Here is a 23,539-nt window from a genome sequence, read left to right as displayed (position 1 = left end):
CCTGACAGGAAGTATCTCTTAGTATATATTAGTTACTGAGTGTACAGCACTTTGGTTCAACGCTGTTTTTAAATGTGCTCTATTAATAAAGTGGATTGGACATTTTTTTTTAAATGTCCACTTAATGTTATGCTTTACATCAACATACACTAGTGCAGTGATCTGTCTGTCTGTCTGTCTGTCTGTCTGTCTGTCTGTCTGTCTGTCTGTCTGTCTGCCTGTCTGCCTGTCTGCCTGTCTGCCTGTCTGTCCGTCCTCACTCCCAAGGCGTCAGACTTCAGAGACCACCAGAATTACTAACACATGGACTCATTGAACTCCATATTTCACTGGTGAGAACCACTGTGCAATGCCTGTTGTGTTATTAACAACTCTGGATCAATGAGCCCGGGCTGACCATTAATACATACATGCTAGACCCAATCAGAGGGCTGGCTTACAGACCCCTGTCTGTCTGTCTGTCTGTCTGTCTGTCTGTCTGTCTGTCTGTCTGGCTGTCTGTCTGTCTGTCTGTCTGTCTGTCTGTCTCTCTGCCTGGTGATGTTTAATAAATTGTGTGTTCCAGGAAATGAGAGTTTGGGGAGTTTCCAGTGACAGGTGACTCTCACCATGCACTGCTGTCACAAAGATCATTCACATGCATGTCATGTGTTACAAGATCATTCACTGCTGTGCATGGTGTGATATAACAAAGATCATACACATCATACACAATTCCCTCAGCGTCTTGATGTGAGGTTTAATAACATTAAAATAAGTAGAAGCACTTCAACTATTTTCAGATTGCAAGACACCATCTGCACTTTCATAATAAATAGAGTCACGTTTTGCAAACTGTTAATGTTAACTGTTAAAGTATTCAATCAGTCAGAGGCAATGCAAACAGCCAGGCTCTATAGCTGACGCAAGTATGACAGATTGAAACAAACACAATCTGCATTTAATTAAAAAAGGGGGATGATGAAAAATAAAACTATAGGCTAATGAGTGGAATGAAGCTAAATCATAACAATGTTAATTGTACACCTTTACATCTGGTCACAATGCAAAGGAGTCCAATATACAAACAAACATACTTGAGTGAAAGTGAAAAGCTTTCCACCAGACAGCAACGATATGTGTTGGGAGTGTCTGTGGGTTGCATTTAATCATGTGATTGCATGGCTGTACAGTTTGGGACAACAGTCTGCTTACAGGACATGTCTGTGGTCAACATGTAGTGATTGTCTCAACTATTTAAAGTGGGCCCCAGTCAAATGAGTAATGGGGTTTATGTGTGTGGATGTGTATTGGCTGTACTACTGGACAGGATCTATGCGTGTAGGATCTGTTGGGCCTCTTCCGTACTTCCTTCACAGGTGTTACCAAAAAAGTACAAATGAAAGTTCTGTTGCATTCTAAACAGAGTCAGGGTGCTGATATTGTGTCATGTTGGCTCGCTGAAAAGCCGCTGCTGCACCAGTGGGTCTCAAAGTGTGGTCCAGGGACCCTCGTGGTGCCATGAGGGGGTTCCAAATGAATGCCCTACTGCCTACTTGATCATACAACAGTGTCACACAAGAGCTACTCAAAAGTAGCAGATCCACAAGCTCAAAATGTGGCGCTAAGCGACTCGTTTCCAGCTTGTAGATCTGCTACTTTTGCTACTTTTACATTTGAATCCTGAAACGTAGTAGTTTTTGACATATAAGGTTTCCACCCGACAAGAGACGATATCTTCAGTCTTGTGAATGGATGAAGATGATCTCATGTAGAGGTGGGACGTTCGCGAACGACTCAAGTCTTTTGAACGGCTCTTTGAAATGAACGATGGGATCCGGTTCGCAGGAAGTAATAGGGAGCCGTTCCTTTCTAATGAACAGCAGTGGTGGAAAAAGTACTCGATTTCTTTACTTAAAAGTAAAAGTATCAATGGTGCAATGTGGAAATACACGGACCCACAAGAAAGAAGTTTGTTAATGTTAATGTTTATTTAAATGTGCAAAACTATTGGTATCAAAATGTACTTAAAGTACCAATAGTAGAGGGTACTCATTATGCGGAATGTCCTGTTTCACAAGTTTTCCTATTGAATAAATTGTAGAAAAATCGTTTTAAAATAGTCGATCTACAAGCTCACAATGCTTTGCAACGCGATGCATTGTGAGCTTGTAGATCTGCTATTTTCAAATGGCAGGTATGTACTACCTATAAGTGTCTGAATAAATGTATATAGGGTTGAAGCTATTTGTCATTATAATAAAAATCTACAAAGTAACTAATAACTTTAATGAGCCAGTCCTTTGAACGGCTCTTTGAAAGGAACGGATCCCAGAGATCCGGCTCACTTCAAAGATCAATAAATCCCATCTCTAATCTTGTGAAAACACCAAAGCTTCCCTAGTCCTGTCCTATTATAGACAAATTCAGTCAAGTATTAAAACAAGCTGTTGTTGTTGATTATTTGGTTTGATGCCTGCTCGGCGACAAGTGATGAGAGTGAACCGTGCTTTTTCATTGGTTGTTGTAGAGTGGAGACTGTTGGAGAAGTGAGTCTGTGTTTTCAGTTCCAGCTCAGAACGTCGTCTCATCAACATGGCTTCAGCTAAACTCCTGCTCGGTGTTTCACTGTGTTTCATCTGTCTCCATGGAGCAGGTAAACTCCATTTATTTCATTAATCAGTTCAGTTTGTGTTGACATTATAGATATCTCTGATGTCAGGCCAACCAACTCCAAAATTTTCCATTTTCCAGAAAATGAGAAAACATCAAGCTCATTTAGGCCTAGAATTATTTAATGCTTTCACTATTGAAAAATAGCTATATAGATAGATATACAAGCTCACACTTCACAGTGTGGTGAGTGCCACACTGCGAGCTTGTAGATCTGCTATGTTTGAAAAATCATGATTTTTTTTCTTTTTTTTTCTTTTTTTTGCAAGTCTTTGAATATATCTTTTTAAAAATGAACATTTGTAACTCAAATATTTGCTTCTGGGTGGTCCCTGGAACAACATATTTTGAGACGGGGGTCCGCGGCCAAATACATGTAATTTTGGGGGTCCTTTACATGAAAAAGTTTGAGAACCACTGATTTAGAAGAAGGATTTAGAAGACATTTATAGAATGTTTCAAAAATAGCAGATCTACAATAGATGTGAGCCTGTAGATCGGCTATTTTTCCGGCAAAGAGGTTTTGTGTAGAGGGACAAAAGAGCAGACCAAGGATAGAGAGAAAGATCAAGTTTACAAAGTACCGAGGGTTGAAGTGGTTAAACCTCTCGCAAACACACATTAACATGAATCCAACACATTCATATAAGATAACGTGTGAAAACATGAATTGACACTGAACACTGATGGTGCTGTCAAACGAGTCTATGAAGCTATCTATGGCAGTGTTTCTCAACCTTTTTTCTGCATGGGCACACTTTTCATGTCCCAAGAATCCATGGGCACACCAACATAATACGGGGGTGTAAATATTGTCACTGTCGTCTGTCGGGAAGAAACCTTGTATCTCCAAGTTTCAAATGTGTACGTTTCTTCGCAAAGTAAATCCCTGCTTCATCATACAAGGCTGTCGCACAACAGTAGTGAAAACAGCAGATCTACAAGCACACAACGCCTCGCACCGCGAGGCGTTGTGTGCTTGTAGATCGGGTGTTTTCACTAGTTTAAATCATTTTTAAAATGGTAAATACAATACTGGCTTTCAAGCAGTTTCAAGGGGCACACTTGACCCTTCTCAGGGGCACACCAAAGGTCCCCAGGCACAGTGGTTGAGAAACACTGATCTATGGAATCTATGAAAAGGTTTAATCTGCAACACAATTGCCTTATTTCTCTCTCAGCTAGGGGTCCTTGGCCCGAAAAAATAAAGAGGGTTTAAGTGTTTAATTAGTTAACAATCCAATCTGTTACATGGGGTTCGTGAGCAGGGGTTCCCAAACGTGTTTGTCTCAGGGCACCCCATGAATATTTTTTTTTAATCCGAGGCACCCCAACATTATAATTTTCACGCCCAGCACCGTATATTTATAGTATATCGTCGTTGTCGGGTGGAAACCTTGTATGTCCAAAACCGTTTGTTTTCATCTATAAAATTTACTAAACTAGTGAAAACAGCAGATCTACAAGCATACGTTGTGTGCTTGTAGATCGGCTGTTTTCACTAGTTTAGTGCGACAGTCTTGTATGATGCAAGGCTTTGCTACCAAAAGATGTACACATTTGAAACTTGGAGATACGAGGTTTCTACCCGACAGTGACGATATTTTAGTGATTATGTTGCGAAGAAAACGTTGAGATAGTAGCCATTTTGGTTAGAACTGACTGGAAATAACTTTGTACTTCAAGTTTAAAATGACACTAAATATTTTTGTGTCCAAGTGGCCAAATAAATTCCAAATATTATCACATTATCTCGCGGCACCCCTGGACTGCCGTCACGGCACCCTGGCCCGTCACCCACTTTGAAAACCCCTGTTATAGAGACAGTACATATTTAATTCTGATGACATTTGAATGTTTCTATTTCCAGATGGATATCTCCACGTTACGGCTGATCAGTGTGTGTTCAACTCCACTGAGCTGCAGGACATACAGTTCATCAGATCCTATACTTTCAACAGAATGGAGTTTGTGAGGTGGGACAGCAGGGTGGGAGAGTTTGTTGGCTACACTGAGTTTGGTGTGAAGAACGCAGAGTTGTGGAATAAGAACCCTGGTTTTCTGGCTATGATGAGAGCAGAGCCAGAGAGATACTGCAAAGCCAACGCTGAGTTATACTACTCCAGTGTTCTGGATAAGACAGGTTTGTTTGATTGATTGATTGATTGATTGATTGATTGATTGATTGACTGATTGATTGATTGATTGATTGATTGATTGATTGCAATGTTGTTTTTGACAGCAAATGTGAGAGACAGCCGCTGATACGAACGACCTACGGCCTGGTCGCGACCTAGGCCACGACCTGGAGGTCGTAGGTCCCGGTTCTGGAGGTCGTAGTTCGCGGTACATACTTGTTAGGTCGCGGCCGGTCTAGTTTCGCGACCCCCGGCCGTGGTTGCGCCACCTCGGTCGTCCCCGGGCCGTTGTTAAAGGTCTTTTTGCAGAATATTCTAGAGCAGCAGCGCTATTCAACCTTTTGAAGCTTGTGATTGGCTGAACCGGAGGTAGGAAGCGCTCCATTGTAGTCACTTGGACCGCGCGAGGTGCACCAAAACCTATCCTTAACCCTAACCCCAACTCTAACTCTAACCCTAACCTTAACCCTAACCCCAACTCTAACCCTAACCCTAACCCTAACCCTAACCCTAACCCTAACCTGCCGACACTGAGTAGCTAACCTGCCGACGCTGTTGAAAACGAGCGCTCCTTCCCTTAGCAAGCGTAGAGTTTCTAAACTCGCGTCCCTTCCCTTAGCAAGCGTAGAGTTTCGATCGCGGCGCTCCTTCCCTTAGCAAGCGTAGAGTTTCTAAACTCGCGTCCCTTCCCTTAGCAAGCGTAGAGTTTCGATCGCGGACTTCCCAGGTCGCTGAATTACGACCGAGATCGCGCAAAACCTCCAGAACCGGGACCTACGACCTCCAAGTCGTGGCCTAAGTCGCGACCAGGCCGTAGGTCGTTTGTATCAGCGGCTCTTGCTGGCAAATGTTCTCTCTCGGTCGTCCTCAGACGAGCTTCCATCGGAGTCTCCAATCTTTCCGTTTCTCCATACACCCGGCCAGCTCCGAAGAGCTTTTCAAATTTTGATTTTGTTTTAGTCATAGTCTTTTGAATAAAATGTCATTTAGTTTTAGTCATAATTTAGTCACCTGAAAAGTTCTAGTTTTAGTCTAATTTTAGTCTACTAAATATCATAAGATTTTAGGTGACTAAATCTACAATTGATTTAGTCAACTGAAATGTATTTTGGCAGGCCTTGATGGCATCGTAATGAATTGGTTTACACTTGGTTGCGACGCGTTGTGAGCTTGTAGATCTGCTATTTTCAGCCCGCAACACCTGAGAGCAACCAAACAGAAAATGACTTTCTTTGCCACTAGTCCCTCCCTAACGTTTTAGTCTAGTATTTATTTTGTTGACGAAATTGTCAATATATATATATATATAGAGAGAGAGAGAGAGAGAGAATGTTCCATGGTTCACATGTTGTTAATGTCACAGTCAAAAAGGTTTGCAGATCTGCTCTTTCCGGGATATCACCCTAACACTGTTGTACAATAGGATTTGAAAACGCAACTCTATAGACTTGCTTCCACTTCCTGCTTTTATATTAAACTCAATGTTTTCAGTTCTGCTTTACAGGATTATGTGTTGCTTTACCTCTTTTCTAATCTTATTTTGTCCATATTAATTTGTATACTGTCATTATAGTTTACATAGTTATTTAGTTTTGTCTATGTAAAACATACTGTATAACTGTAAGTGCAAATGATAAGAAAAGATAAAATAAGATAAAGATAAACCTTTAATGATCAGTGTGGGGAAATGTATAACACATAATGAATGGTTTATGAAACTGTATGAACATCAGTTTGATTCAATAATTCTACTAACACACTAGTCGTACGGTAACCCTAACCCTAAATGTTATTGTTCTTTCAGTGGAGCCTAAAGTGAGCCTGGCCTCAGAGACGCCCCCTGGTGGTGGTAAACACACTCACCTGCTGAGGTGCAGCTCCTATGGCTTCTATCCTAAAGTGATCCTGGTGACCTGGCTGAGAGACGGAGAACCTGCTACCTCTGATGTCACATCCTCTTATGAGCTGTCCGATGGAGACTGGTACTACCAGTACCACTCCTACCTGGAGTACACACCCAGGTACACAGCTAACAGACACTACAGACACTAGCTACTGTATAGGCCTACATAGAAATTAGGGGTGCAGGGAAAAAAAGAAAAAAAAAACTTGTAGTGGCAACTAACACGTGTTTCTAACATGGTCAGATTCAGAATCGATTCTCATTTTCCAAACATCGATTCGATATTATCTTTTTTTTTTTTTTTAATTATTATGATTTTTTTATTACGATAATTCATTAGATATTATGTTGTGTTTGTACAAGTTAAAAGAATATGTGCAAGCATGAATAAATCAGGCATGTCTTCTTTACATTATTGCAATACCACCACAAAGTGTAAGTAACTCCGTCAGTCCGTCAGTCCGTCCGTCCGTCAGTCTGTCTGTCACACCTCACACGTCACACTCTTGCCCTGCTCATATCTCCGCAACCGTTGCCCCGATCCATGCCAAATTTTGCACACACGTTCCTTACCTGCCAAACTACAACCTCCAAGGACCCCCGGAGCTCCAGGGACCCCCAGGTCCCTCCTGGGGGACCCCCAGATGTAAAAAAATGACCAAATGTGCTAAACTGACCAAATGACCACCCCAACGGGGCTGCTCACGGGGAATTCCCGGGGACCACCGACTCCTGGTGCTCCAGAACGGATGCAAAAGTGGTGGCGCCCCAAGTGGAGGACCCCCTACACTGCAGCTCACATAAAATGCCGTAACTCCGGCTAGGAGCGACCGGGACAGCCGGGGCCGGTACCTATTCGTCCGCCTTGCCCGGCCGCGGAGACCCCACCCCTCATTTCTCACATGGCCCTCTTCTAGCGCCACCATGAGGCCGATTCTTGCAAAACACATTTTTGGACACTGCTCCTACAATTTTTGCCCTAAAATCACGCAAATCGGTACACAGTATGTCTACACTCATCCCATCAACATGAATCTCTCCCATATAGCGCCACCTCCAGGCCGATTTTTAAAAACACATTTTTGGACACTGCTCCTACAGATTTTGCCCTAAAATCACGAAAATCACTACACAGTATGTCTACACTCATGTCATCAACATGGATCAGGAAGATTTTGGCAAAAGACATTTTTGCGCTATTTGTGGAGATAAGTGACCTACGGTCGCTTATCTCCCGATTAGGGAGTCTTACTGGTTGCAATAAGTTGATAAAACCTATAAAAGCTATGTAAATGTACTCTGCTTTTTTAAATCGGAAAGTAATAGTTTCTGAATTCGAATCGTTTGGATTTGAAATAATCTGAAAAAAAAAAAAGTGAATCGTGACCCCAAGAATCGATTCTGAATCGAATTGTGGGATACCCAAAGATTCGCAGCCCTAATAGAAATACACACCTATACTGGTACTACCAGCTCCACTCCTACCTGGAGTTCACACCCAGATACACACCTAATAGAAACCTATACATTGAAATACACACCACTAAAAATGAGTGGTCTATCACTTTAAGACTAAACTTTAGGGTTCTTTCAGACATGGCAGAACAATACAAATGTGTCAGAGATAATTATATTATTTTGATGTGGTGTTGTAACTCAAATGAATCTCTCTAGGTGCAACATAGAGGTTATTTTAATTATTATGTCCACAATGTTGGGCCATGTCAGGAATACAGTATGTATTTCAATCTACTCATATCAGACATATGTTAATGTGTCCTGTTTCCTTTCTTTTTTTTTTCTTTCTTTCTTTCTTTCTTTCTTTCTTTCTTTCTTTCTTTCTTTCTAGAAAACAACACTCCTACTAATACTCATGGAAACATAAATACATAATTTCACCCTCTAAACCTGTGATGTGACAATGAGTGCATTCTACAACTCATTTAAACTACTAGCAGACACTGCTAATGTGTGTGTGTATGTGTGTGTGTGTGTGTGCGTGCGCGTGCGTGCGTGCGTGCGTGCGTGCGTGCGTGTTTTACAGATCTGGAGAGAAGCTCTCCTGCATGGTGGAACACCCCAGCCTCACAAAGCCTCTAGTGGTGAACTGGGGTATGTCACCCTGTTGTATACTCTGTTGCAGGTGTTCTAAAATGTTTTCATGTAACAGAAGAACCTCCACATGCATGTCCTCTCTGATGGAAACCTCACATTATGTTCAAAACTGTTACTTTTCAGGATTAAAAAAAAAAAAAAAAATCCAAAGTAGCAGATCTATAAAGCCCCTTTTCCACTGAAATGGCCCAACACCACACCACTCCACACCTCCCATTATGCCAGGTTTTCCACTACAAGGACCTGGGTAGAGTGGTGTGATAGTGGTACTCAAACGTGGTACTAAAAAAGTATCCAATCCTGAGTAGGTCTGAGCTAGGCCAAACAGGGCCAAACACTTCATAATGACTGATCACTCACTGACTTTTCATTTAGACCACCATAATACATGATAATAGATTATATTGTATTATAATCACTGTTATAATCTATTATAGTGTATCATAATTGCCAGACCCATGAAATGGGTAGGCCTACATAAGCAAATGTCGGTCTGTCTGTCCGGGTTTTCTATATAAAGGGTATATATGATGATGACATGATGATGACATGCCTACAAAAGGCATGATGTCATAAATGATGATGACAGACAGGGGGTCTGGCACAACCAGGTTGACCTGGTCTAGTTATTATAGTAATACATTATAATAATTTATAGTGTATCATAATCACAGTTATAATCAATTTTAGTGTATTATAATTAGGATAGTTGTAATACACATTTATATTGTATTATAATCACAGTTAAAAGGGTAAATTCGTTTTTTTTTTTACCGATAGGGGTACTTTTGTGTAATGGAAAATGAAGATTGTGTTGTGTGGTGCTAAAGCTGCAGTGGAAAGGGGGCTTAAGTGATCTTTCAGAGGTTTCTGAATGTATCAGTGCACTCATAATGTTCGTATTATTCCAGTGGAGCCCTATGAGAGACTGACCTCTGATCATCAGGAGAGAATGCAGGAGCACTCCAGCCTGAAAGAGCCTCTAGTGGTGGACTGGGGTATGTCACTCTACTGTATTCTGTTTTAATCTAGTGCAGGGGTCTTCGACAGGGGGTCCGGGACCCCTAGGGGGTCCTCAGAGTTACTACAGGGGGTCCTCCAAATCTTTGTGTGATAGAAACCCTTTTCTCCTTTTTTTATATGCATGCACTTGAACCCTAGTGTCCATATTTGGAGAACTTTAGCAGAAAATAGCCGATCTACAAGCTCACAACGCCTCGTGCTGCGAGGCGTTGTGAGCTTGTAGATCGGCTATTTTCGGTAAAGAGGTTTGGTGTAGAGCGGAAAAAGAGCAGACCAAGTACAGAGTGAAAGGTCAAGTTTATTAAGTATTGACGGTTCAAGTTAAATATCTGAAAATACAAATTGACATGAATCCAAAATGCACTGATGATGTGTGCCGTCAAACGATTACACTCTATGGAATCTATGATAAGGTTGTGGGGGTCCCTGCATCATCTCTCTCTCAGCTAAGGGGTCCCTGGCATGAAAACGTTGAAGACCCGTGATCTAGTGTATGACTGTGAATCTCAACGTTGTTCTTTGTTTCTCAAACAAGCAACTATATTCACCATGTCATAATAACATGTCATAATATAATATGTCGGTGGTTCTCGACCTTTTCAGGCCACAAAATAATCATATTTGAACTGGGGACGCCCCACCCTGACCAGCACTTGGAATTGTAGGAGTCGAGGCATTACATTTAGTTTGACTCGGTTCCACAGATACGTGCATGAACTTGTGAATATAGCCGATCTACAAGCTCACAAGGCCTCGCAATGCAAGGCTTCTTTCTTTGGTCATGTTTGACCAATGTTTGTCCATTTTTAATTGGTCGAATACTCTTGAATGGTCTTGTGTCCAGTTTGAGAAGCACTTGTCATCATTGTGTCGTGGTTGTTATGTTGTCATCATTGTGTTGTGGTTGTTATATTGTCAGATCCTTCCTTGCTGGAGTCAGAGAGGAGGCAGGTCCTCATGGGAGCATCAGGTGTGGTTGTGGGGCTGCTCTTCTCTCTGTCTGGATTCATCTACTACAGGAGACAGGAGCAAGGTCAGTGACACAGTAGCCATGTTTCCATAAGCTTATTCGAAAATAGGCAAGACAAAGCGAATTTAGCCTGTTCCATTTGCGGGTGTCATTCGAATTAGCGATGGTCGCACGAGTTGATCGGGCTGATTTTTTCAGACCGAAACCGAGACGTGAGCACTGCACGTCTGACTGCTGTGACTGGAAAGGTGGCCGATCTGCAAGCTCACAACGCGACGCAGAGACGCGGATGCGAGCTGCTGTGAGCTTGTAGATCGGCCACTTTTGGCACGCAACACCATGTGATGAGGAAGGGTTAGCTACGGATGGCTTGACTCCGGAAGGTGAAAACGGGAGGAATTTACACACGGTCCGTGTCACTCTGTGTGTAACAACCGGTTTGTTATGTGGGCTAACGCTATACGATGGATGTTAAGCGGCAGGAGAAAGTGTTAAGTTGGAGGATATGGACCCAGAACGTCATACTTTATTCACATTTATTGTCTGACCCGTTTCCATTCACAAATGCGCATTTAGTTTATTCAATAAAGCCTCAAAATCCACCTCCTCTAAGCGGATAAAAGTTTTTGCGGATAATGAAAGTTTATTCGAATTTTGAAGTGTTTCCCTGAAAATATTTAAGCGCAAAAGGCTTAAGGCTTTATGGAAACGCCGCTAGTGACACAGTGACACTAAATGCTAAATGCGACTTTTGAGCCAAAGTTGACCAATGTGCATATTACGTGATCAGATATACATTTTCTTCAGACAAAATGTTCTGAACTCTGGATGAAAATTGACTCTTATCTACCCATCCTACCCATAACTATGTGCATCTGGGTCAGTGACGTGACGCCCCAAAAAATGTGTTTTTAAAAAAACTTTAAATTGCAGGCATAAAAGTTATTTACTTTTGTTCTACTCACTCTCAACCTTATGGAAATACATTCTGTTTTTAGATATTTTATTGGAATCAGACTTTATTCAGCAGTTTGTTGTACTTGTGCCTAAAATCGTCATATGGTGTGACATGAAAATAATTGTTCATAAAATGAAAATGGAGTACATCTTTCTTAAGTTACTCACTTTATCAAAGTCCTTTATCATAACTAACCAGTGATCCACTATAGTTTTTTGAAAATTAATTATATCTGTATGTTTTTTTCATAATCGACACTCTGTGTGAGGCCCATGTTCATGATCTTACAACATATTTTAAATGTATTCTGTCAAAACTTTCTCTAAAATTACACAAATATTTGTGACTCTTCCTGATAATATTCTCTATGTAATGCATAAACATTTTTTTGGTTTAATCATTAATAAAGGTATGATTTTTCACTATTTGGAATGTCACACCAAATGATTTAGTGTCACACCGTATGATCATATCTTCATGTGTCAAAACAAACTGTGTTTAACCTACCTATTAGTGAGTACTGAACTTTACTGATTGATTAAACAATTACCCAGGATAACATGGCCTTAATATTTCTGAACAGGATATTATTGTAGGGCTTTAACATGGGATAAGAAAGAATTGTAGTAGTAGATGGATGATGAGGATGTGCACAGGAATGCTACACACACCTAAGTCTTCTGCCGGCCCACGGCAGAAGGATCCTAAAGAGACAATAAGGCGCATAGCCACACTTGGAGCCAAGGCAACATTTTATTAACACCAATTAGTGGAAACAGAACTCAGCATTCAGGTAAATTGCTTTTTTCCGAAGTCTCCTGAACTTGAACACAGCATTTTGTGTTGAACAAATGTAATTAGGAATCATGACATTACACCACATCTCCACTAGCTAAAGAGTGCTGGGTTGCGCAACTCCAAAAATAGCTGATCTACAAGCACAACGTGTTGAGCGCTTGTAGATCAGCTATTTTCGCTAGTTTTGTCTCGGGTCCTACCTTAACACTGTCCACTGTCCAGTCCAGTGAGTGAAAGTACAAAAGTATTAGATCAGATTAGATTATACATTTAGACTGTATTGTACATCAGCCAGTCGTATTTGGTGAGGGTAGCAAACCGGCTGCCTTGTTGTGGTTCTGCTATGCCACAGACAACCTCCTGCTCTTCTTAGAAAATGCAGTCTCGCCCCTTTGGCTCCTCTCTCCTTGCTGGGTCATTGTTTAGTTTCTCCCTGTACTTTCTCGTTCTCTCAGCACTTGTCATTTCCCAGCTGACAAAAGAAAATGGAATGTATAGTTTAAGACAAAGAGAAAATATTGTTTAGATTGAAACAATATGTTAAGGTTTCTGTGAAGGGGTTTCTGCTCTGTCTGATGAATTTGAAGTATCACTGAATGAAGCTAAATTACATTTTATGTAAAAATGTTTAAAACAAATGTTTAAATGTACAAAAGAAACATGGAACTTTGTTATTTATTGTTATATCTGTAGTTAAATACAGTATAAATCATATGGTGTGACAATCAAGTCATATGGCGTGACAAGCAGACCTGTCACACCATATGATTAAGTGTCACACCATATTACTGTTTTCTGCATTTAGGTTTACCTTGAGGCTACTATGTACACATTAGCATGCTAACAGCATGCTAGCTATAACAAAGCAGCCTAGATCTACATGGAAATATGACCAAAACTTCAAATAACTTAAGCTTTTTTTAAAGAAAAGGTGTCACACCAAAAGACATCCAGAATGGTGAGTTTGTGAACGTTTCAACAAGATGGCATTTCATGAAAATGTTAAAATCATAACTCACCTCAGACACCTGTCTTGCAGTTGTGCTGGGAGTGCTGAATAGCCTTACAGAAGAAGGACCTCTCTAGCCAATAGGTGTCCAAATAATTGCCTGTTTAATTTTTCCAAACTAGTGTCACACCAAATGATTTTGGGTTGGGGGACAAAATGTTTTTGATCAGAAATGACTGAAAACATTATGCTTTGACTTTGAAAAGATATAGGCTCAAAATAGACATTTTTTTTAGCCTAAATTCATTTTCAAATGATTTTTAGCAATTCTTTTTCTTAGTTTTATTCAAGTTCCCACTTTGAGAAACAAGGTCAGGACAGTCACACCATATGAGTTTTGCCATGTTTGGTTGAAGATTCTGAAGAAATGAGGAATGAAATGTTTTAATCTTGAGTAAGTTCACATAAAGCTTAATGTCCTGCACAATATTCAGAAGGTTTTTGACAAATATATTTTTTATTTATACATGTTTGACACCGAGGACAGCGAAAACGTTACGTCACGTCACCCACCCATCTACCAATAACTACCTTTCTGTGTGTCCTTGTCACTCATTAGGAATTCTCCCAGTGCTGAAGAACTGAAGGTGAGTATCTGTAGTTTCCTCCAAAACATATCCACGTTCACACCCTCCTCTCGTCAGACACACATTTATAAAACATACTCATATTACCATTGCAGCCATTGAAGATGGCAGGAAACGATCACGTACACTTGTAGAGTATTTCGGTGAAGATGAGAGCCATTGTGGATTCTAACAGGATGTTTTGTTTTCAGAGATGAAGCAAGTCACTGCTGACCCCTGGTGGAGAGAGGAGGACATATCATGCCTGATAAATCTGCTTTTAAATCCATGTCAACAGAAGCACACTGGTGACTTGATTAACCTTTTTCACAACATCCGTCCTTTAAATAAGTGGTTCTTAGACATTTTCATGTCAAGGACCTCCAAAATGATATGAATCTGAAAAGATACTTTCGATAAAAACGGACATATACCTGTACAAGTAAAGTAAAAGTGGGTTGTCGTGTTAAGTGGTCAGATGGGTGGGCCACACATACATTTTCAGAGCATTTTATTGATCAATCAATTGTGTGCCAGCTAGGATAAACGGTTCCTATGCATTGGATTCACGATAAAAAAACTTTTTTTTTGTCTATATTTACTTTTGTTTGGTTTTTGTTTTGCCAATTATTTGGGAGTCGACTTACAATATCCTCACAGCCCACCAGTAGGCCACCGGACCACAGGTTGAGAACCACTGATCTAAATGGACATGGAAATGAAAAAGAGTTGCAATAATGACAATTGAAATCATTCATAATAAATAATCATTTACTGTATGCAATCATTCATAATCATGCATTGTTTAATGGGATGTTTCATTCATTAAATAAAGCAAAGGAAAGCACTGTGTCACTTCCCAATGAAAGATCCACGCACACACACACACACACACACACACACACACACACACACACACACACACACACACACACACACACACACACACACACACACACACACACAGGTTGGCAATTGCTTTATAATAGACATTTTTAATAAAGCATTTGTTTTGTTTAATTGCAATGCAGTTGAATCAGTGTTAGGTTGAAATTAAATGCTCAGTAAATTGTGTAATAGTCAGGGGATATCTTATAAAGTCCTGGAATAAATTCCTTACCAAAAGATTTCTTCACCAATGTGTTTGTAAAGGTGTCTAGTAACACATCTCACAAAGACTGAAATTCAGTTTCCCTATGAGAATCCGTTACAGCTGATGAAAGTTGGGTCCCATTAAATTAACTATACAGGATAAAACACACCAAAATAAATATGCTTTAAGTAGCATGTGTGGGGTCAAACTAGGGTTTTTTTCATGATTCTGAATCCATTGCAAGCATTAGTTTTGCACGAAAAACATTCCTTGGGGTAAAGGTGGCTCTGACAAAACTGTGAAAAATTATGACTCATCACTAAACCATATTTTTGTGGGTCTGTTTTAGCCCAAGGAATGTTTTTTGTGCAAAGACAATGCTTGCAATGGATTCAGAATCATGAAAAACCCTTGGTTTGAGCTCTCACATGCTACTTAAAGCATATTTATTTTGGTGTGTTTTATTCTGTATGGTTAATTTAATGGGACCCCAACTTTCATCAGCTATCAAGGATTCTCCTAGGGAAACTGAATGTCAGTCTTTGTGAGATGTGTTACTAGACACCTTTACAAACACATTCATGAAGAAATGTTTTGGTAAGGAATTTATTCCAGGATTTGACACTATTTCTGAAGATATCCCCTGACTAACACTTTTTTCTCAAATAATCAATCATTTTGCAAATAATCAAACCATTCACACATGTCATTGCTAAAACTAAGTGTTATATTGTTAGAGTTTTATTAGATTTAATTTTTCTTGACAGTTAATAAAATGCTGGCTCGCCCCAAGAAGTTAAACGTGTGGCTTCTTGGGAAGCCAACCTTTGACTTGAGGGGGGAAAATAAGGCACATGTTGACTTTTGGGTAATACGATTCTGTCCACATTGGCAGTGGCTCTAGGAGATTGGCCGGTAGAGTGGGCAAATGGGATGCCAGTTCGATCTCAGAGTTAAAGGGCCATGAAACAGAAAATCACTTTTTCTATAAAGGGGTGCAACGATACACAAAATTCTCGTTTCGGTTCGGTTCGATATTTTGGTGTCACGGTTCGATACTTTTTCGATACAAAAAATAAACAGAAATGTCCTTGATTTATAAATGTATTTTTATAACTATGTATTATTTTGTTTTAACTTTGGACAATACGGTACCCAACCTATCGGGTAGTGGTTCTCTAAGTGGGCTCTGCGGACCCGTAGGGGTCCTTGAGGGGGTTCCAGGGGGAATGTGGATGTGGAGTGGTATTGTATTGTATTGTTTGATACATCGATACAGGGTCATTCGGTTCGATATTTCTCGGTTCGATTAGATTTTCGATATTCGGTTCGATATGTTGCACCCCAATATATATTATATCAATGAGTCACTTGTGATAGGGAGCAGTGATATGGTTCAATTTGCCCATAGGCTTGGGGATTCAGAGCTTTCTGCTGTCTCTGTAGCTATTTCTGTGTACTTCCAGTTTCTAGGTCGAAAAGAAATATTTCGCGCCACTCATTAAATATTAGCTCACACTGTTCTATTGTGCAATGTGACGTAGGCATATCTAATTAATATTAACGTTTGTTTAATATAGAGTTGTATCAAGGGGGGGCGTGGTTTCATTCTGCCCTCGTTGTGGCGTCTCGTTGTGTTGTTCAGAGCATAGACTGTAGGGCTGTCGCAGTGGGGCACTTGTTTTTTTATCATTACATTTTTATTGTTTTCACATTATATAAAAAACAATAACAACAACAACAAATTACAAGTAATAATCAACTTCAATATCAATCCCCCCTCCCAACCCACCCCTCCATTGTCCACGTACAATTCACACATTCGATCCATGAATTATCTATTCAGCAGGTTTTTCAGTTCAGATATCAGGTCCGTCCACAATGTCAATGTTCCTTGTTGTGCTTGATTAATCCTTGCAGAAGAAAGCTCAAGATAAGAAATATCCAGAAAACTCCTCAGCCAATGTGTCTCTGAAATGTCATGAGGAGGATTCCATCTCTGAACGATAATCTTTTTGGCTGCTGTCAGACCCGCAAGCCAGACTTTACGGGTTTTTTTCCCTAAGATGTAGTTTAGAATCATCGTTCAAAAGATGCACGAATGGGTCTACTGGAAACTGTACCTCTGTTAGGTCCGATATAGTCCTTATGACCTTTCCCCAAAACTCAGAGATTCCCGGACATTCCCATACCATATGAACAAATGAGCCCAATGTTCCCGGGGCACAGAAAGTGCAATATGGGTTTGGTGCTAATCCCATTCGATGCCTGATTCTGGGTGTTACATAGGCTCTGTGACAAAACTTGAAATGTATGTACTGATGATTTGGGTTTTTCGATGCCCTAGCCACATTATCCCAAATAGCATCCCAGTCCAATTCTAGTCCCACGTATGTTATATCACTATTCCAGGCCATCATTCCAGCTGAGGGAGAATATTTCTGAGAATTCAGATGATCATACAAGTATGATACTATTATTTTAGGAGCTCTATGAAACCAATAAAGAATGGGATGGTCTTTTAGTTCTGCACCCCAGGGAACACTATAGGCTCTGCAAGCAGATCTCACTCTAAAATAAAAGAACAGGGAATTCCTATCAATACCATATCTTGTGATGAGGTCTCGAAAGTCAAGGATATTATTCAACCCATTGATATCTTGAAGAGTCCTAATAGGCTGTATTGCGTGGCTGGTATCGTTCGGTTTCGTTCCCGCCCCATGGGCACTACATAAACTTTGCTTCATTAGAAAGATCTATTGATAGTAAGTAAGAAACAACAAGTTCTCCGCGTGTCACTTGCACAATCTTTGTCACCAGCCAGAAATGTATTTAATGGGAATAACAAAAAAACGAAAATCTTGTGCTTCTGTTTTTGCTTGTAAAATTTGATATATTGATTTTGGCAACACAAAATCTTTCTCAAATGTCATAAATACATCTACCTAACATCTGAAACAAGTATTGGTGCCTTAGTATACTCATATGCAAATTTAGATCATGTAATGTAGCAAATTTGTTGAAGGAAACGCTTCAATGTAAGTGATTGTCAGTGACTGTCATTTTGTAAACTTGGTGTCTATTTGGATTTCACAGCAAGAGAAACTCAATGGAATACTTATCTTCATGATTGGGTGTGTCTGGATCTTAATTTACATATTTCCAAGATGGACGCCACCCGCCACCCGAGAGCTTTACTATGACTTTTACAGTGACAGCTGGCTGTTATGACAAAATATGAACACATTTGGTCAGTTTTACCTCTATCAAGAGTTGTGGGGATGATTGTGGAGAAGAATCAGAGAAAACGTACATACAGCTAAATGTATCTTAAAGACATTTTTAATTCATCACATTGCTGAACCACCTACTCCCAAGTGTTTCTTGTCAGCAAGCAAAGACAGACAGAAGTCCAGGTCTCCTGAGCACTGGGAAGTTGGAGATTCTAGAGACTTCATCAGATGGCTTGGCTGAAGACCTTTTACTTGTGTGGCACCTACTGTAGGTAGAATAGCTTCCAACATTACAGTTGCTGAATGCTCCTCCAGATGCAGAAGCTGGTTTACCTGGCTTTTCAGCATTCTGTGTAAACTTTCACCCACGGGCTAGCATTATTGGCTACCTTCCACTCATCCCAGCATCGCCAACTGATCCTTCTGTCCTCAGAAAAGAGATGAAACGACTCTTCACTACGTAAGTACACCATTATCACTGGAGAGCAGACAGCACCAAGATGAGTTTGGCAATTTAGTCCTGTTGCTGGGAGGCTTCCACGCAAGATTATCAGGGATGCAGGGGCAGATGATCTGCTTGTTGCAGCAAGTCTTTGTCGAGAAGGAACTGTCAAGAAGATGTTTGTTGAAAAGACATAATACTACCAAACTTTACATGCCCTCAAAGTCCTGTTTAAAAAAGAGATAACTGGCAGAAGTTAGAAATGACGAGGCATCCAGAGATGGCAGTCTGATGATCAGCTGCTGCTTTTCAGGAATCATTCAATGGGCAACCAACTGCAGTCCTCTGGGCAAACTTCCTGGAGATGTCAGATATTCTTCAAAGGTTTATCTACTACGAGCGGAAGGTGACTGGACAGGACATCTCTGTGAATCAGCAAGAATGCTACAGTATGTACTGCATTGTCAGCTGGTAGGTTTTAATAATTCATCTCTTTAATTTTCAGTTCAGTTGCTCTGCCTACATTACAGCTTATGCAGGCAGCTTACTGGGCATTGAACGGGCAGATGCCAATGTCCCAGAATTTGACCTGGCTGCTGACCAACTGCAATGGCTACATGACCTCGCAGAAAAGGTGGTGGAGTTCTGTTGGTTGCCACCTAAACAGGAGGAGATTGAGCTGGTGGCAGCAATTGCCCAAAAAGATAGTGGCAACCAACAGACCTATCCTTTCTGTCATTGCCAGGAAGGTAAAGAACATTTAATCACCAAAAGTGCAATTGTGGTCAAATCATGGCTTGCCAAACTGGAAAGTTTCATTTGGAGGCTCTTTAACGTTGTTGGTGCACTTTGTTGTACATAGACATAGGCCACACATGGTGAAGATAAATGTGAATAATACACATTATATTCTGTGCCTATCCCGAACATGTTCGGCTTTATTTCAATCCAATACAATTTTTTTTTTATTAATTGACTTGCCCTGAGCTGCTTGTAGAGTCGTGGGTGGTCCTGGCTCGTCCTACGCTAGCCAGCTAGCCATTTTACATGGTCCGACGATATATTCCATTAAAAATGGTTTAAAATACATTTTTGAGCCCCCCAATGTTCACCAAATGTTCAGCGCCGCTTCCGGAACGTAGTCCAGTGTGCCTATCCCGAACATGTTCGGCTTTTTTAATGAAATGAATTATTTTATCGGAGGCCTCAACGAAGCCCCGGTCTAGACGTCCATCCATGCCCGGGACTTAGACTCGGCCATCCACGGGCCGTATTCGCTCTAACGGCCGCATCGCGCCGCCCTCTCCAATAATAAATCACATCTTTAGACAGGATTTTCTCCGGATCGTGTTCCCAGACCCAAAGAGAAAGTTTTTTGCGGCTGAAATAGCTTTAGATTGCGCTTCTAAATGGGTTAGCATTTTGGCTACGTGTCAGCTAGCTTCCTCCTCTCGTCCTCCATAGCATTGACTGGAGTGAAAACACAAGCCAGTTGGGGGAGGGTCAACGAAAGCTATAATGAAGGTCTATGGATACATTTCTGGCACTCTAGCGCCCCTTGTGGCCGGATGGCACTGTATGAGTTAAAGACAGCTACTTCAGATGTGAGACAAGTTGTGTGTGATTGAACAAGCCTGTTCCGTTTCCTCAACAGAAAAAGGCGGAGAGATGCTACTGTGCTGCAACTACAACTGTCCTCACATGTGGACCCAATTGGCCTGTACCGATCTGCCGTCTGCGCCAGAAGGGGATTGGTACTGTAGTTTTTATGTGAGGACAGTGTAGACTACATCTACTGCACATGCCATAAAAAAAGGAGGCACCATGGTACAGTGCCATCTCCGAGACCAATGCCTCCACAATGAGTGGTACCACATTCGCTGTTTGAAGCCTGAGGAGCGGAAGAAAACTGACGGTATTATAGTGTATGAACTGTGTCTATTGCTTGACCTCTACAGCGGTTCATCCTCAATGAAACCACTTACTGACATTATGATCTTAATACAAAATATTATGTGTCTTACTTGGAGTAATCTTTTGCATTTCCACTAAAAGGTGAATGGTACTGCTCACCAGAGTGCGCACATCAAGGTCAGGACAAGGTTCTGACCTATACCAAGGCACTGATGTGGAGGGGCCTTTGCCACATGGCCAGGCAGGATTGTGTCCGAGAGGGTGATGGACCAGCTTTGATACAATTCTGGAAGCATGACCTTCTGTCATTCTGGCAAAAAAAAACATCACAAGTACTTCATACTTGGTCACAGAATGTTAACTGGTATAATGATCATATTGGTAACAATTTGATTGCAGTATGATGCAATTAACATCTATAGTGGTTAATGTCTTTACAATTTGTTATGCCTTGGTTTATGTTGTCCATTAGGAATTGAGGGTTATTTGCCCGATCGGCTTGCCATGGAGATGGTGTGGGGCAGAGTGGCCAAACTAAGTGGTGGGCCTGGGAAGAATATCCCCTTAGACCTGGCTAATGAATTTATGAACAATGAATTCAAAGGTATCTATTAACATAGTGCTCTTTGCCAGTTAACAGATTATAAAGCACACAGCCAACTTACAATGATGTTGTTGTTTTTTTCTCTCAGAAACTCTCAATTGGACCCGGGGCCGCTATACTGCTGAGCAGGTGGAAAGGTGTGCAGAAATGTCTGGGCCATTTGGGAAAGCCTTTGAACAATTGTTCCTGTCCTCGGGCATAGGCCAGTTCTCTTCTTCCCACAGTAACAACTCTCCGTGCATACAATCAGACATTGTTACCTTTGTTGAGGAATATAGAGTGGATGCCCTATTCTCTTTTATACCGGGACGACACCACAAGGGCTACGATAAATTCACGTACCCACACTCCATCACAAAGCCAGAGAAACTGGGGAAATCTATAAAACGCCTGGCATTTGAAATTGATCTGTGGGACCAGAAGAATTACGTGTAACGTGAGTATGATACTTACTGTACTCCATAAGTAATGTGAATAACCAACCAACCAACAACCAAACAAAAAATAAAATAGACCGTTAACAGTTTAATTTCTTGATGGAAAATATTCTTAACCAGATTAAAAAAAATTTAAAAATAAAGAAAACATGCCTTGTAGAGCTTTTGAATTGGGTTTAATGAACCATTTTCTCTGTGTCTGTCACTGTTTCTATATTGTCACACACACTGCAGCAGCCTGGCATCATGCACACATCATGTGTAACTGATAGGGGTGTAACAATATAGTAACTGTATCGAAATATCGTTTTTAACTTAAAAAATCGAAGTAGATCGAAATGAAAACAGCTAAAATCGAATCGAATCGTTTTATTTTGTTTCGTATCGAATCGGCAGTGCAAAGAATCGATTGTATCGATATTACCTACATGTGCATTGTATTGAGCATTTTTAAGAAGAAAAAAATAAAAGGAGGGGTTTAATTACTTTTCCTTTCCATATAGCTACACTGGTCTATCGATAAATGTGAGTAATCTCTGGGTTCATGTCAAGGTGCAGGTTTGTCAATATACAATGACCATGTATTTGGCAGATAATCCCTGTGTTTACTTATTTATATCCATAATAATACACGTTTCCCTTAAAAACCTGCACTATCCACACCTTTCACACAGATTTGATTTCTTTGCTAAATAGTTACTATATCGATTTTAAATAATTAAATCGAATCGTATCGTATCGCCATGAATGAACCAATATCGTCCATGTATCGCATCGTCAACCATGTATCGTGATATGTATCGAATCGCTCTTAAAATGTATCGTTACACCCCTATCTAGTAACTGACTTGTTTGTGCCCTTGAAACAAAGATGGTCAAGGACCCTCTTACGGAGACAGCGTTTCTGTCTGTACTGATCCACCAGGGACAGCATACAAGGCTTTATGTGGCCCTTAATCACTGACCCTGGGTAGATGTACATGTGTGCTTTTCCTGGCAAACCATCTCGTGCACACCTTCCTACCTCCTGCCAGTATGACAGGAGGTCATTAGATGGCCCCCAGTGGACAACATGCCTCACATCCCCTATATCAACCCCTAACCCAAATGCTACAGTGGCCAGCACACATCTTAAGGGGCTCTTTTGTGTGGCAAATGTGGCAAGGATTTCTTCCTTTTTTCTAGGGGATGTGTGGCTATGAAACATATCCACTAGGAGATGTGTTTCTTTTTTTTTCATCAACATGACACATAGCACTGCCAAGGCTCTCCTTAAACATGCCAAAGGCTTGTGTCAATTTTGACATGGATCTGTAAGACATAAGGAAATATACTTTGTAGTCATATATCATCTTCAGAACCAATCTAGACACTACATCTCAATTGACAGTATAAAACCAGAGCCTAAAATGATACACTTATGTGGTTATTCACTGAGATACGCTTTGTTTCACAACCTGAAGTAGATGATGGATTTTTCTGCATCTGTGCCTTTATCTTTCAGATCCTGCACCAGCCATCCGACCTCTGCAGCTATGTTTGTACCAGTGGTTCCCTGGACAGTTATATGGATGTTTGGCCTGGAAAAGAATATTGTAGGCTATGATGAAAATGACATTGTATATATTGTGTGTTGCAGGTCAGTGGCCTTGTAAGAATGTGTCCACCCTGAGATTGGCAGGTT

General features: G+C 40.7%; 1 protein-coding gene and 1 long non-coding RNA gene across 2 annotated transcripts; both read left to right on the top strand.

The window, feature by feature from the left end:
• Positions 1 to 2,568: 2,568 nt before the first annotated feature.
• LOC308297478 (DLA class II histocompatibility antigen, DR-1 beta chain-like) lies at positions 2,569 to 9,664 on the top strand (the record flags this gene model as incomplete). Its single annotated transcript, XM_080740883.1, has 5 exons — positions 2,569 to 2,635; positions 4,523 to 4,795; positions 6,595 to 6,811; positions 8,738 to 8,805; positions 9,639 to 9,664. Exons 1-5 carry the CDS (start codon positions 2,575 to 2,577, stop codon positions 9,662 to 9,664), a joined length of 645 nt encoding a protein of 214 aa, XP_080597009.1. The 5' UTR covers positions 2,569 to 2,574.
• A 59-nt stretch (positions 9,665 to 9,723) lies between these two features.
• LOC308296448 lies at positions 9,724 to 14,615 on the top strand. The gene is made up of 4 exons (XR_013962620.1): positions 9,724 to 9,806; positions 10,751 to 10,864; positions 14,126 to 14,153; positions 14,345 to 14,615. It is a non-coding gene; the product is annotated as an uncharacterized lncRNA (long non-coding RNA).
• Positions 14,616 to 23,539: the final 8,924 nt, after the last annotated feature.

Source organism: Nannobrachium achirus (genome assembly GCF_963921795.1).
Source record: "Nannobrachium achirus genome assembly, chromosome: 13".
Lineage (NCBI taxonomy): Eukaryota > Metazoa > Chordata > Actinopteri > Myctophiformes > Myctophidae > Nannobrachium > Nannobrachium achirus.
Note: the sequence above shows the minus strand (reverse complement) of the source record. Positions and strands in the feature narration are given on the sequence as shown.